Source organism: Acomys minous, assembly GCF_964271855.1.
Source record: "Acomys minous genome assembly, chromosome: 14".
NCBI classification, from domain to species: domain Eukaryota; kingdom Metazoa; phylum Chordata; class Mammalia; order Rodentia; family Muridae; genus Acomys; species Acomys minous.
The window spans coordinates 57241484-57254650 of NC_140496.1; the positions used below are offsets into that span (position 1 = coordinate 57241484).

The following is a 13167-nucleotide window of genomic DNA, read 5'->3' on the forward strand; positions in this document are numbered from 1 at the left end:
TATCTGTTAAGACTCTTCTTTCCAATGACATAGTCACCAAGCAGCCCAGGTACCATCACACAGCTGGATCCGTGTGTGTGTGTGTGTGTGTGTGTGTGTGTGTGTGTGTGTGTGTGTGTGTGTGTGTTCATGGGAAACAGAATAGTGTTTGGATCTTTTGGAGCTGGAGTTACAAGTGTCTTGTCCATCATCTGACATGGGTGCCAGAAACTGAATTCAGGTCTTCTGGAAGGGCTCTTAACCACCTGCACCACTAAATCATTATAATAAATGTCAAAGGAGCCATTATGCCTTCCAAGCTTAAACTGGGAAATGAACGGAAGCAACCACCAGCCACACTACTGTTCGGTCACTTTGGGCCTTAAGGTCTTCATCTCAGGGAATTGTTCTGGATTACCTGTATGGGAGAAAAACAAAAAAACAGAAAAAATCAAAACAGAAGGCTGATGTTACCTCCAGGTAACAGCATTGAGAATCAATGTAAATCTGTGATTCCAGGAGCCAAGTTATTTTTACTACTTGTGTTGTTTTGGTGTTGTTATCAATATTTTCACCATGACTTTTAATTTACACAGCCACATACCCATTTCTTTCTATTTTCCCTCAAAGTTAGAAGTCTCTACCTCTGATAATAACTACTATTTATTCGGTGTATAACTTGGGGGCAAAGATCAATGCTAAGAGCTCTACGTATATTTATTTATATAGGTTTCCAACACTCTAAGGGATTATTTCTTTTTTAATTGCAAACATATTTTTATACAATATGTATGGTTTTCCCTTCCCTTAATTTCTTAAAGATCCTGCCTACCTCCCTACCACCCCATCTACTCAACTTGTTGCTCTTTTACTTTGTCTTTAAAAAATAAAATCACACACACACACACACACACACACACACACACACACACACACACACTTCCACAAAATCAGAAATCAAAATATGCAATCAAGAAACAAAGAAAACAAAAAATGCCCCCAGAAGTAAAATGAGACAAGAAGTCTAAAAAAATACCATTGAATTAGTTTGTGTTGTCCAGCTACTCCTGAGTATGGGGAATTATGGTTAATGTATCTAGTAAAATGCAACTGGAGAAATCAGAGTTTTCTTTTACCAGTTGGTGTCAACTACAGATAACTTCTTGGTCAGAAGTGGGGCCCTGTGTCCAGTTCCCCCTCTCAATACTGGGACCCTGCCTGGCTTACACCTACGCAGGCATGGGGCATGCTGCCACAGTCTATGTAAGTTCATATGTGCATCCGTCTTGCGTCTGGAGGATGCTGCTTTCTTGGGGCAGCTATTCATTACCTCTGCGTAGATCCCAGAGCTTTGAGGGGAGAGCTTTGATGAAAATGTCTCACTCAGTACCAACTGATCCAAAGTTTCTCCTTCTTCTCACATCGTTCAGTGGTAAGTCTCCATAAGGCACTAATCTATGTGTATAGCAGAATGTCATTGGGATTTGTTTTATTGTTGTGTTCCTTTAGCAGAATAATAGTGTTAGGTTTTCCCCTAGGCCCATGAGACATGTCTATCTTGGGTTCTTGGCCACTTTAGCAGCGACATATATTGGTTCCATCTCATAGAGTAGGCCTTAAATACAGTCAAACAGTGGTTGGTTACTGCCATAACATCTGTGCCATTATTGCCCCGGTATATTTTGCAGGCAGGTCACTGTTGTAGGTCATAGGATTTGTAATGGATGAATCTGATCACCTTTATCCTCTGGTAGCCCAGACAATCCAGTGGCAATATTGTCTCCAACATTATTTAGTGACTCTATTGGATTCTTTTCATATCATGTATGCATATATCTTAGGAAATTTCCTCCAAAGTAGGTTTCCAAATACATTTTCAAATGGCCTCTAATGTTAGCTGCCCTTCCCTGCATTCCTTCTTTTGTACTTCTCCCCAGCCCCTCCCTATTTAATACTCGTAGTTTCTCCACTGTCTCTACACTATATTCTTTTTCTTCATCAATTTATTCATTTGTTCATTTTACATCTATTTCCTCTTTCTTGAGAGACCCTGCCCTGCCCTAGTCCCTTACTAAATACCTAACATCTGTGGTTATTCAGGTATTCAGGTGGTAGCTCACATATCAAAGACTAAAAAGCTAAGATCCACATATAAGAGAAAATATACAATATTTGACTTTGGGGATCTGAGCTACCTCACTAAGGCTGATGGTTTTCTAGCTCTATCCATTTACATGAAGCTTTCATAATTTCATTTCTTAACAACAGAATAATATTCTATATTGTAAGTATACCACATTTTCACTATCCATTCATCTGTCAGTGGACATCAAAGCTGTTTCCAATTCCTGGCTATTGTAAATATAGGAGCAATGAAGGAACAAGGCATCTCTGCGGTGGGAGGCAAAGCCCTTTGGATCTATTCCCATGAGTGATGTAGCTGGACCCTGAGGTCCACCTAGTCCCAGCTTGCTGAGTAACTGCCATGCTGACTTCCATAGAACCTGTACACATTCTCGCTCCCACCAAAAATAATAAGTGTCCTTCTTTCCCTGCATCCTTGCCAGCATGTGCTATTATTTCTTTACTTCTATGATCTTGGCCATCGGGTTAGTGCAAGATGAAAGCTCAAAGTAGTTTAATTTGTCTTTCCCTAATATATAGCAATGTATAACATTCCTCTCAGTATTTCCCAGCCATTTGTCTTTTTTCTTCCAAGAGCTTTCTTCTTAATTCTATAGCCCATTTTTTAATTGTTATTTTTTTCTTAACTTTCAGGGTTTTTTTTTTAGTTCTTTATGTGGTTTGGATCCTAACCCTCTATCAAATGTATAATTAGTAAAGATTTTGTCTCATTCTGTAGGTTGTCATTTTTCCTGAATGATGGTGTCCTTTTCCACACAGAAGTTTTTCAGTTTCATGAGGTCCCATTTATTAATTGTTTTTAATTGGTGTCTATGCTATTGGTGTGCTGTTATTTGTAAAGACCTTTCCTGTGTGAATGAGTTAAAGACTATCCCCACTTTCTCTTCTACAAGATGGTATGTCTGCCCTTATGTTGCTAACCTTGATCCATTTGAAGGTGGATTTTTGTTTCTGGTGTTTTTGTTTTGTTTTCCGTTTGGTTTTGGTTTGCAGGGCTTAAGTATGCCCGATAGCATTGTATTCCGTAGTTTTAGGTGTATTATATAATCATTTTCATTCATTCATTCTAACAAGCTTTTAATTTCCTTCCAAATTTCTGTCCTGACCCATTTTTTTTCATTCAGTAGTGAGTTGTTCAGTTTCCTTAAGTTTGTAAAATTTCTGTCGTTTTCATGTTGTTAATGTCCATGGTGGACAGACAGAATGCAGGATATTCAATTTCTTTGTCTCTGTTTAGACCTGCCTTGTACCCAAATATGTTGTCAGTTCTGGAGAAAGTTCTATTGTCTTCAAGAAAAAAGAATATCTTGCGTGTTTCAGTGGAATGTTCTGTAGAGATCTTCCAGGTCCATTTGGTTTATGATATTATCTACCCCTAGCATTTGTCTGTTTAATTTTGTCTGGACAGCCTGTCTATTGATAAGAGTGGGTGATATTGAAGTCACCCGCTATTACACTGCAAGACTCAATATGTTATTTTAGCTATAGTAGCTTTCCTTTTATGAACTTGGACACCCTTGTGCTTAGTGCATAAATGTTTAGAATTGCAATATCCTCTTGGGTGTATGTTTCCTTCAATGAGTATGCAGTATCCTTCTCTACCTCTTGTGTTTTGTTGTGGTTTGCAGTCTATTTTGTCAAGCATTAAAATGGCAATACCTGCTTGCTTTCTTGAGTCCATTTGCTTAGAATACATTTTCCCATCCTTTCTCCAGGTGATGTCTGTCCTTGATGGCAAAGTGTGTTTCTTAAATGCAGCAGAAGGATAGATTCCATTTTCTAATCCAATCTGTTGGTGTGTGTTTTTATTGGGAAATTGCAACCATTAATAATGAGACTTGCCAATGAGCAGCATTACTATTTTGTTACTATGGTGCCCCCTTATTTACTCTTGTGAGATTATTCCTTGTGTCTTCTTAAGTGTGATTAACCTCTTCAGACTGAAGTATTTTTTTCTATTGCTTTCTGTAGCACTGGTAGACAAAAGTTTCTTAAATTTGGCTTTACTGTAGAATGTTTGCTGGTTTTGCTAGGTATAGTAGTCTGGGCCTATCAGAGATAGTCAAACCTCCAGGCCCTCTGGCTTTCAGAGTCTCCACTGAGACATCATGTGCTTATTCTAGCAGGCCTTTTGTTTATCACTTTCCTTGGTCTGTGTGGTTAGGGTTTTGATTAGCATAAGTCATGGGGACTTTCTTTTCAGGTCTTGCCTCTTCATGTTCCATCTGCTTCTAGTACCTCCATAAGCATCTCCTTCTTTAGACTGGGGAAAATTTCTTTTATAATTTTGTAAATTTTCTGTGCCTTTTAACTAGGTTTTTTTTAATCCTTTGTCTATCCCTATTATTCATAGATTTGTTCTTTTCATAGTGGCTCAGATTTCTTTGATGTTTTGTTACTGGGTTCCTATAGGTTGAACATTTTTCTCTCCTATGTCTTGTATTCTGATAATGAGGGTTACCTCTGAGGTGTTTTCTCAACATCCTAAGTTTTTCATTTCCAGTCTTATTTCAGTTTGAGGGGTTTTTTTTTCCCCAGTGACTCTTTTTCTTTGTTAAGTCCATCTTCATGTCTTTAATTGTTTTCATTATTTCATGCAACTGTTTATATTTTCACAGACTTCATTAAGGGATTTTTCCTCTTTAAGACCCTTAAACATGTTAATAATAGTTATTTCCAGGTTCTTGTCCTGCTGCGTTTCTCGTGAAACAGGGTTTCCGGCTTCTGCTAGAAGCACATTGCCTTGGCTGCTGTGTTTGTGGTTTTGCGCTGGGATCGAGGCGTCTGGAGTTACTCTGATCTTGGCGTCTATATCTGGCCTCATCTTTGTTGGTCGGGCGTTCTATTGTTTGGTTGCTGCTGTCCTCTCTGGCTTCAAGACAAGTGTGGTAGCTGGTAGCGGGCGGGCATAGGTGGCACACCGTAGAGAGTGCTTCTGAGTCAGAGAGTGGTAAAGATGCATGGAGATATGCTAAGTGGATAGCTGATGGGGGGTACAGGAAAAGAACTGGGGGGCCTGGGTGTTAAGAGTTATTCGTATACAACTGTGTTTGTTTCTCTGTTTCTGTCTTAAGCCAGCTGTCGCACAAATAATGGAATCTATTATTTTAACAAGCTTCACAGCACAATAACTGAACAGTTATTACTCTATTCTTAACTCTCTAAGCTCATCTGATTTCCTCCCAGTTTATATTACAGAGATACTTGTACTTTATTGCTTTCCTGCTCTGGCTCCTCTCTCCTGAACCTCTTCTCTCTGCCCATGCCCCCACTCCCCACCCCCCCCACCCCCGCCATGGCTGAATTCTCTACTTCCTCTTCTAACTCCTCCTCCCCTGGCTGGCAGGAAGTCTAGCCCTACTCTCTCCCCAGATCAGCAGTTGGCTGAAAGCTGCTCTCTTGGCTTATCAGGGGCAGCAGTGTTTACACAAGATTGAGACAGGAGATTCTCAGAACAAGGGTTGCAACCAGATGTAGGAGTGCAGAAATCAGCACTTGAATTACCCAATAACCTTATGCCTGTACCTGGGTCTGCACCAAGAGACAGAGTCCCCATAGAAAGGAGATGGAGTGGGAGGAGAGGCTCCTGCAAACCAACTGAGGTAGGGCAGAGAATGCTCCTGGAAAGACATGGACGAAGGGACCGGAGGACCCAGGGTGGAGTCCGCAGGGAATAGAGGAAGGGCTCCTGAAAGCCGGCTGACACAGTGCTGAGTGTGAATCTAGAGGGATCACACTAGAGGACAGGAAAGAGCATGACAATCACGTATCGAGCCCTGGTCCTGTGTGGCTACTCAGGAAGTATGTCTTACTATTTGCATTTTACCTAAAAGTACTTTTAGTGTAGAGGCATCTATCAAGTCAGAAACAGCCAGACCACTGACTGTTTCAAAAGATAAAAACATTAAATAATTTATTTCTGAAGCTAGTGATAAAATGCTATATAAGTACCAAACATAATCTCTATATGGGACTATATAATCATGTACTTATAAATACATAAATATACTCTAGGATACAAGGATCATAATCTAATCTCAGAACTTGGGAGGTTGAGACAGGAGGATTGTCCATTACTTTGAGGCTGTTTTCAGCTCCATAATAAGTTCCAGGGCAGCCTAGGCTAGAGTGAAACTCTGTGTCAAAAAATAAACAATAAGATAATATTAGTCTTTACCATAAAATGATGAGGTCATAGTAGTAGTTTAAATCTTCAATTATACATACAGAAAACACTTCAGGAAAGTTTTCAAGTCTAACTTTTTGGTAATTCATGATCATGTGACAGTCAGAGGGGCAAATCTCCAGAAAGGAGGTAGCTCCTATAACATGGCAAAAAGCTAACCAGAGCACAAACCACTCTCACCCCATCTAGCTGTATGTCTGTGAGAAGTGGATCTACTTCAGGGTTTTTTTTTAATGTTTATGGAGCAAGTACTAACGCAGAGAAAACATGGTTTGGTGGGAATACTGGCTCCATGTAGATGTAATATCAAGGCAATAGTTTCTCAATTCCCCAAATGTCTGACCTTATCACAATCTCTCTGGACCTCCACTGTGAGATAGACGGTGATGAGCTCATGGAGCACCATCTTTTGATTTTTATAGTTGTGTCTTCCAACTTCAAAAACTCCTGAAAGTTATGTTTCTGCATTTGCACTTTGCTAATGCCTTCCAGACATCTCATCATGCGCATGACTCACCACATCAAGACAAAATGAGGAGAAGTCCAATACCTTCATCTTATAGTAAAACATTTTGCTATTATTAGATATAGAGGCTGAAAAACTGAAGAGGCAAAATGCCGCTAAGGAACTTGATATTTTCTGGAGGTACTTGGAACCAATCCTGAATAATGAGAAACCTGAAACAAACCTCTTCGATATTGCCCGACTCCAGTACATGGTCAAAGCATCATATTTTCCTTCTGACTGGTCAGACAGTGAAATGATGGTGAGTACAGCGGTCAGCGTGAGTGTGTGGTGGTCCGCTCACAGCCGCCTATTCCACAGCTGTTTAGTAGTCGCTGGTAACAATGGGTTCTGTTGAGCTCTCTCATCCTTGGGACAATGGTGGTGACAAAGGGCCACTCTTGGATATAGCCTGATTCTGTAGCTTTTAGTCTATGGACTGATGGTAACAAGATGTGGCAGATGGGGATTCTTTTACTAAATGACAGGTGGCTCTGGTTTGTGCTTCAGTAATGGTCTTAGTAATAATTAAAATGTGATATGTATCACTGTGACGATGGCAAAGTTTATGTTTTGTTGTATCACTTGTTAACCCCTTGCAAAGTGTAACACTTCAGCACCAAGGGAGCTGAACTGACAGCAGAGCCTATGGGTAGACTACAGCCATGGAAGGTTCTTCTGAAAGGAGCTAGGCAAAGCTGGATGAGGAGGGTGTACTTGTAAGGAGACTACATACAACTAAAGAGAGGAGCAGAGGGGAGGAGAGGAAAATGGAGGGAAGAAAAAGAAGTAAAAATAAAAGGAGAAAAGGGAAAGAAGGATGAGAAAGGAATAAAGGAAAAAAAGAAAGAAGAGGAAAAGAGAGAAAAGGGAAAGGGAAGGGAAGGGAAGAAAAAGAAAGGGAAGGGAGGGGAAGGAAAAGAAAGGAAAGGAAAGGAAAGGGGACCAAAAAAAAGCTGACTGAAAGGACAAAAGGAGCTGATTCTGAGCCAAAGGATAGTCATACAGTGAAGCCCTCATCCCATTGCCTTGAGATGGGTAGCACTCAGCAAAAGAAGAGAAAGCATTAAAAAGAGACTGAGGCTACTACCAAAACCATGTCCAAAATGCAGAGTTGTGGAGCCCAGTCACAACAGGTAAAAGCACTCCTGCACCCTAGGATCAGGGGACACCACAGAAAAGAGGTAGAGAAGGTTGTAACAGCCAGAGAATCAGGGAGTTCACTGTGAAATTATGACTCCTAGTAACATCAGAAGCTACACATATGAAATCTCACCAACGTGACTGCTCACATATGAGCTAAGCAAGGCTGACACTAAGGAGCACACCAAACTGAACAAGGAAAAGCCAACGAGGATTGAGTCCTACACAACGCACTATAGGCCCCAGAGGAAAGATGTCACTGGGAGAAGTGGGCCTCCCCAGGGAGGAGCACAATGGGTGCCCAATGCCAAATGATCATCCCTGAAAACATCCATAAAAACAATATTACATGGACCAAACAGGATATGTTTAGAAAATATATACTATATACTCTATATGTATGAACAAATAACATATGAGTTTACAATCGATGGTTAATCGATAAGAAAAGAGGTCATGAATTTGAAGAGGAGTGAAGAGGGGTTTATGAGAGGATTCGAATGGAGGAAAGGGAAGAAAATTGTAATTAAAATAAAAAGGAAGAAGAGAGGGTGCAGTTGAACCATTAAAGATAGCAGAGACTTGAATAAATGCCATTGTAAAAAAGCTTTCCGCCTGAGGCATTAAACGCTGAGTGCCTCACCTTTGACCATGTCCCCTGGAGGGGGAGACCTGGTGGCACTTAGAGGAAGGATAGCAGGCTACCAAGAAGAGACTTGATACCCTATGAGCATATACAGGGGGAGGTAATCCCCCTCAGGAACAGTCATAGGGGAGAGGAGTAAGGGGAAAATGGGAGGGAGGAAAAAATGGGAGGATACAAGGGAAGGGATAACCATTGAGATGTAACAAGAATAAATTAATAAAAAAAAAAAACCAACTGAGTCACTTATCAAGCACTAAACATTGAGTCACTTACCGACAGCAAGAAGGAGTATCAGCCTTGTGCTGTGTGTGCCAAGGACGCTGAATGCAGGTTGGCTGCAGGAAGAACGAGTGTAAGCAAAACCGCTTGCTCTTATCTTCCTCTGCTTCTCCTGCCTCTGACTGTTGATATCCTCGGACTTCCTGCTTTGCCTTTCTCCTACACCTGACTCAGAAAAGAATCTGTTTCCATCTACCTTTTACTGGTGCTTTTTAAATTGAGTCATCACAGAGAAACTGCTATTTCCAATGATGGAGTGCTTCCATCTTATTTTGTCAAGATAAGACCTGGGGAAAATCATTCTCCCTGGAATTCCAAATCCCGTCATCAAAGCCGACTCTATTTTTCTGGTAGGTGGACTTTTCCCCCTTGTGCACATATGCACACATTTACAACTTACAGTAACATTTTCCCTATCATTTGGACCTAGTACCTTTGCTCCTTCACAAGTGCGTGTGCTGTCCCATGGGTCTTCTTTAGCCTCCAGGAACATTCTGGTAGAAGATGAGAAGTCCTATGCCCCAAATAGAGGACATGCCAGTGCTTAATCTAGATGTAAAGGTGAGCACTAGGCTATGATCACAACTTCAGAAGATCCAGCATCACTAGCAGCATCCTGCTTCCTATGCCCTTGTCCACAGCATCTGTGCATTAGAACACAGAGATCATCCCATTTTACTTATTTCTGTTATTTATTATGTTGACAAAATATAGCAAGGCTTATATGTTTTATTCCTGTTTGCTAAGAGTTAGGAAGAATTTTGGGTAACACGTATTTGGGGGTGGGTAAAGCCACTGGATTGAGAGTATTACTACTTGGGTCTGCGGGACTCACTGTGGTAGTGACAGAAGCGTGTCGACTTAAAAGCTACATGTCCATGAGCAGCAGAGGGACAGGAAAAGTTTTTGTAGAAATGTCTTTAAACCAGGATCAACTTGGGATGGAACTCTGTGTGGTGGCCTGAGGTGCAAACACTGCTGATGTTTTCTTCTCCCCACTTTCTCCAACACGGCTGCTGCCAAGCGCCTCTGACACGTAGGTGCATTCGGCAGCTCTTTATATTGCATGAGGAGAGCTTTGTAATACTTCCAAGCATGGCATGGAAAGATGCCAGCTGAGTGGCAAGTCCACTCCACTTTAAAGAAAGGGGCAGCATATATATTTAATATTTTAGCAAATATAGAGTAGAATTTACATGATAATTTAGCACCACACTGCTTTATGATGAAAAAATATTACTTGAAATGCTAGTTACAGTAGAACATCCCTGAAATCAGAACTAGATTAATGTTCAGTGTGTGTAACTGGGCCTGGAAAACATTCTGCTCTTACAGAGAACCATAGGCTGTGTTTCCCACCTGGTTCCCCTAATCTTCTATCAGTCCATTTGTAGGTCATTGTTGGGCATCTTCTCCATGTCAGGGCTTTGGTTGGTACCCAACTACAGTAAGCACAGCTTAGGCATGTGCCTATCAGTGAAAGATCTGTCACTGAAAATAATGGGGAAAGTCTACCTCAACAACAACTCAGCAATAAAACTTAAGTTCCAGGAGAAAGGGCCATTTGGGTTTGATATTGAAGGTCAAAGTCCATTTTAAGCTCAGGATCACTTAATGAGCATAAAAGTGATAAGGTTCCTTCATGTAGAAGCAGGCCAGGCCCATGGTGGTGCATTCTTATCTGTGAGTTGGTACAAACCTCATATCTGCTTTGGGGGAGAGGCAGCAATGAGTGGGTGAGTCTTTCTCTTCTTGCGTGGAGGAAAGCATTTGCATCCTTTGGCTCAAACAAGCAGCCCGTACCTGTGCTGAATTAAGGTAATGAAATCTTTCTATCAAGTAACTACCAGTCAAAATGGGCTAAGAGCTCACGTAAAACATCAGAAACATCTCAAGATAAACCCTGGGTGCTGAAATAATTTGCCAGCATTCGGAATATCATTTACAGATGAATTTTAAAATGAATTGCGTAGGTTGGGCTAATGGATCATTGGGCAGAAACTTTACTGTATTTCCTTTAGGAATAAAGATGAAAATTGTCTTTCTGTGCCAACATATGGACAGGCACAGGATACCTGGTTGGTGTTTAACTGAAAACTGCTCAGTCCTAATGTGAGTGTGTGAAGCCAACAGTCAGGTGTGCCTTGACGACAACGCCACCCGTTTCCCGGGACATCTGACAGCCTATGAGTCACTGGCCCCACAGAGGCTTTCCATTCTACCACACCTCCTCAACTCAGGTGTAGGATGGAGCTACGTAATAATGCTTCTCTGCTTCCACACACGCAGCCATCCTAGAATCTCCGTACTCCTGGAAATGAAAGCTTAAGTAATAACCATACCAGATCTGTAATTGGCTCGCTAGCTCATAAAAAAACTTCGAATACGGGAGGAGCAGTGATTTGCATTTCTTCAAGCTTTCTTGCTAACAGTACCACAGGTGGAAGCCAGCTTAGCAAAAGAAAGAAGGGAGGAAAGAGAGCCATCTTGAGCACACGTACACTGCCTCGCACTGAGATGGTACACAAAGCCGAGCGAGGGAGTCCACTGTGCTCCTTTCAGTTCTTGCCTGGAAAGGCAAGCAATCATCAACTACTCATCTGCTTGTCTTCAGCTAAAGGCATCAAAACCATCTACCAGGTTTTAGGATTTGTGTGGCGCCTGCGCCACCGTGGTACCGAGTTGAGGGCGAGGGACTGCGGATTTAACTCATGCACACACACACACAATAACACAGCGGGTTCTTCGTGCTGAGCAGCAGCTGCAGCAGCAACCGCGGCAGCGGTTTATTATTCTTTTTTACCCAGAGTTCCAAAGAGCCTTCTTATAGGGAGCAAAATAGGAATCCTCCTCCCAGGTGAAATCCCTCAAGAGGTGATTGCATACAGGAGGAAAAGTCTCGAGGAAGGGAGGGGCACGTTCTCAGAGCAGTAAACATGACTAGCTAACCAAGATAAGCACAGACATGGAAGCTGCTAGAAACAGGACATGAAACAGCAAGACAGGCAGGCAGCCCAGTCGGGCCTGGTTCCTACAGATTTGAAGCATCGAGCCGATGAAATGCACTATAGAAACTAATAACGAGGTTGCTTTTCAGTGAGCCGAAATATTAACCAGCCTCCTAACGGTGCTGGGCAGCGCGGGAACCTCTGTGGCAAACATGAAGGGCGTGAGGAATCCATGCATAACTACTCTGTCACCAGTGCTAGAAGTCAGTGTTTTGAGATTTGGGCAATAGATTTCCTGTTTAAAAAAAAAAAAAAGGAACTAGGTTTTTCTGGAAAGTTACACGATTCTATCTTCTCTCACAGTCTGAAAGCAATGCTGAGTTGTCACTGGCTCTCTCACTTGCAGCTTGAGTTGGGCACTGAGATCTTTGAAAACGTTGCCTGTTTGATGTACGACAGCCTGGATTGGAAGAGGCAGCATCAGCACTATTTGGAAAGCATGCAGCTCATCAATGTCCCACAAGTGGTTAGTGAGAAAACCATGCTAGAAGCAATACACACCCCGGAGGTAGGCATGGGTTCTAGTAAGTAGTAAGCTCGGGGGTGCCGGGAGCGGCTCCGTGTTCATCTTTATGGAGTATATGAAGAAGTTAAAAGACCCGTGTTGGTGTACTGCTGTGTTGAGGTGTGAGGGTTGAAACAAGGAAACATCCCCCAGCAAGGGCATTAAGAGCCCCGTGTTGAGCTCTTCGTGAAGCTCTTTATACTGACTAGTTTTATGTCAACTCCACACAAGCTAGAGTCGTCTGAAAGGAGGGAGCCTCAACTGAGAAAATGCCTCCCAACGATCTAGCTGTAGGGCATTTTTTTAAATTAGTGACTAACAGGGAAGGGCTCAGCCCATTGAGGGCGGTGCCATCCCTGGGCCGGTGGTCCTGGGCTCTATAAGAAAACAGGCTGGTGAAGCCATGGGGGAGCAGGCCAGAAAGCAGCTCCCATCCATGGCCTCTGCATCAGCTCCTGCCTCCAGGTTCCTGTTCTGTTTGGGTTCCTGTCCTGACTTCCTTCAGTGATGGGCAGCAACACTAGGCTGCCCTTTCCTCCTCCTGCTTTTCTTGTGCTGTTCCATCACAGTAGTAGAAGCCCTAGAACTTCTCACTTGGGAGAACGCAAAAACAACCAACCACCTCTCAGCTCAGGGTACAGTGAACTCGCATGTAAAACCAAGGGAATAGTGACAAAACAATTCCAGTGTTTGTAGAGTGAGTGAGTGCTCAGCAAGATGCCGGCTACACAGCAGGACGTGTTTCCTGCCCCCTTTCCTGAAGTGGGTTTC

The 13167-nt window shown here is 42.3% G+C and overlaps 1 protein-coding gene across 1 annotated transcript in view; it reads left to right on the forward strand.

Moving 5' to 3' along the window:
* SPAG17 (sperm associated antigen 17) overlaps window positions 1–13167 on the forward strand; it is a 209574-nt gene that overhangs the window by 80814 nt on the left and 115593 nt on the right. Inside the window, exons 7-8 of the mRNA XM_084757928.1 lie at window positions 6896–7077; window positions 12238–12399. Of these exons, the coding sequence (XP_084614054.1) occupies window positions 6896–7077; window positions 12238–12399 (344 nt within the window). The remainder of the gene's footprint in view (window positions 1–6895; window positions 7078–12237; window positions 12400–13167) is intronic.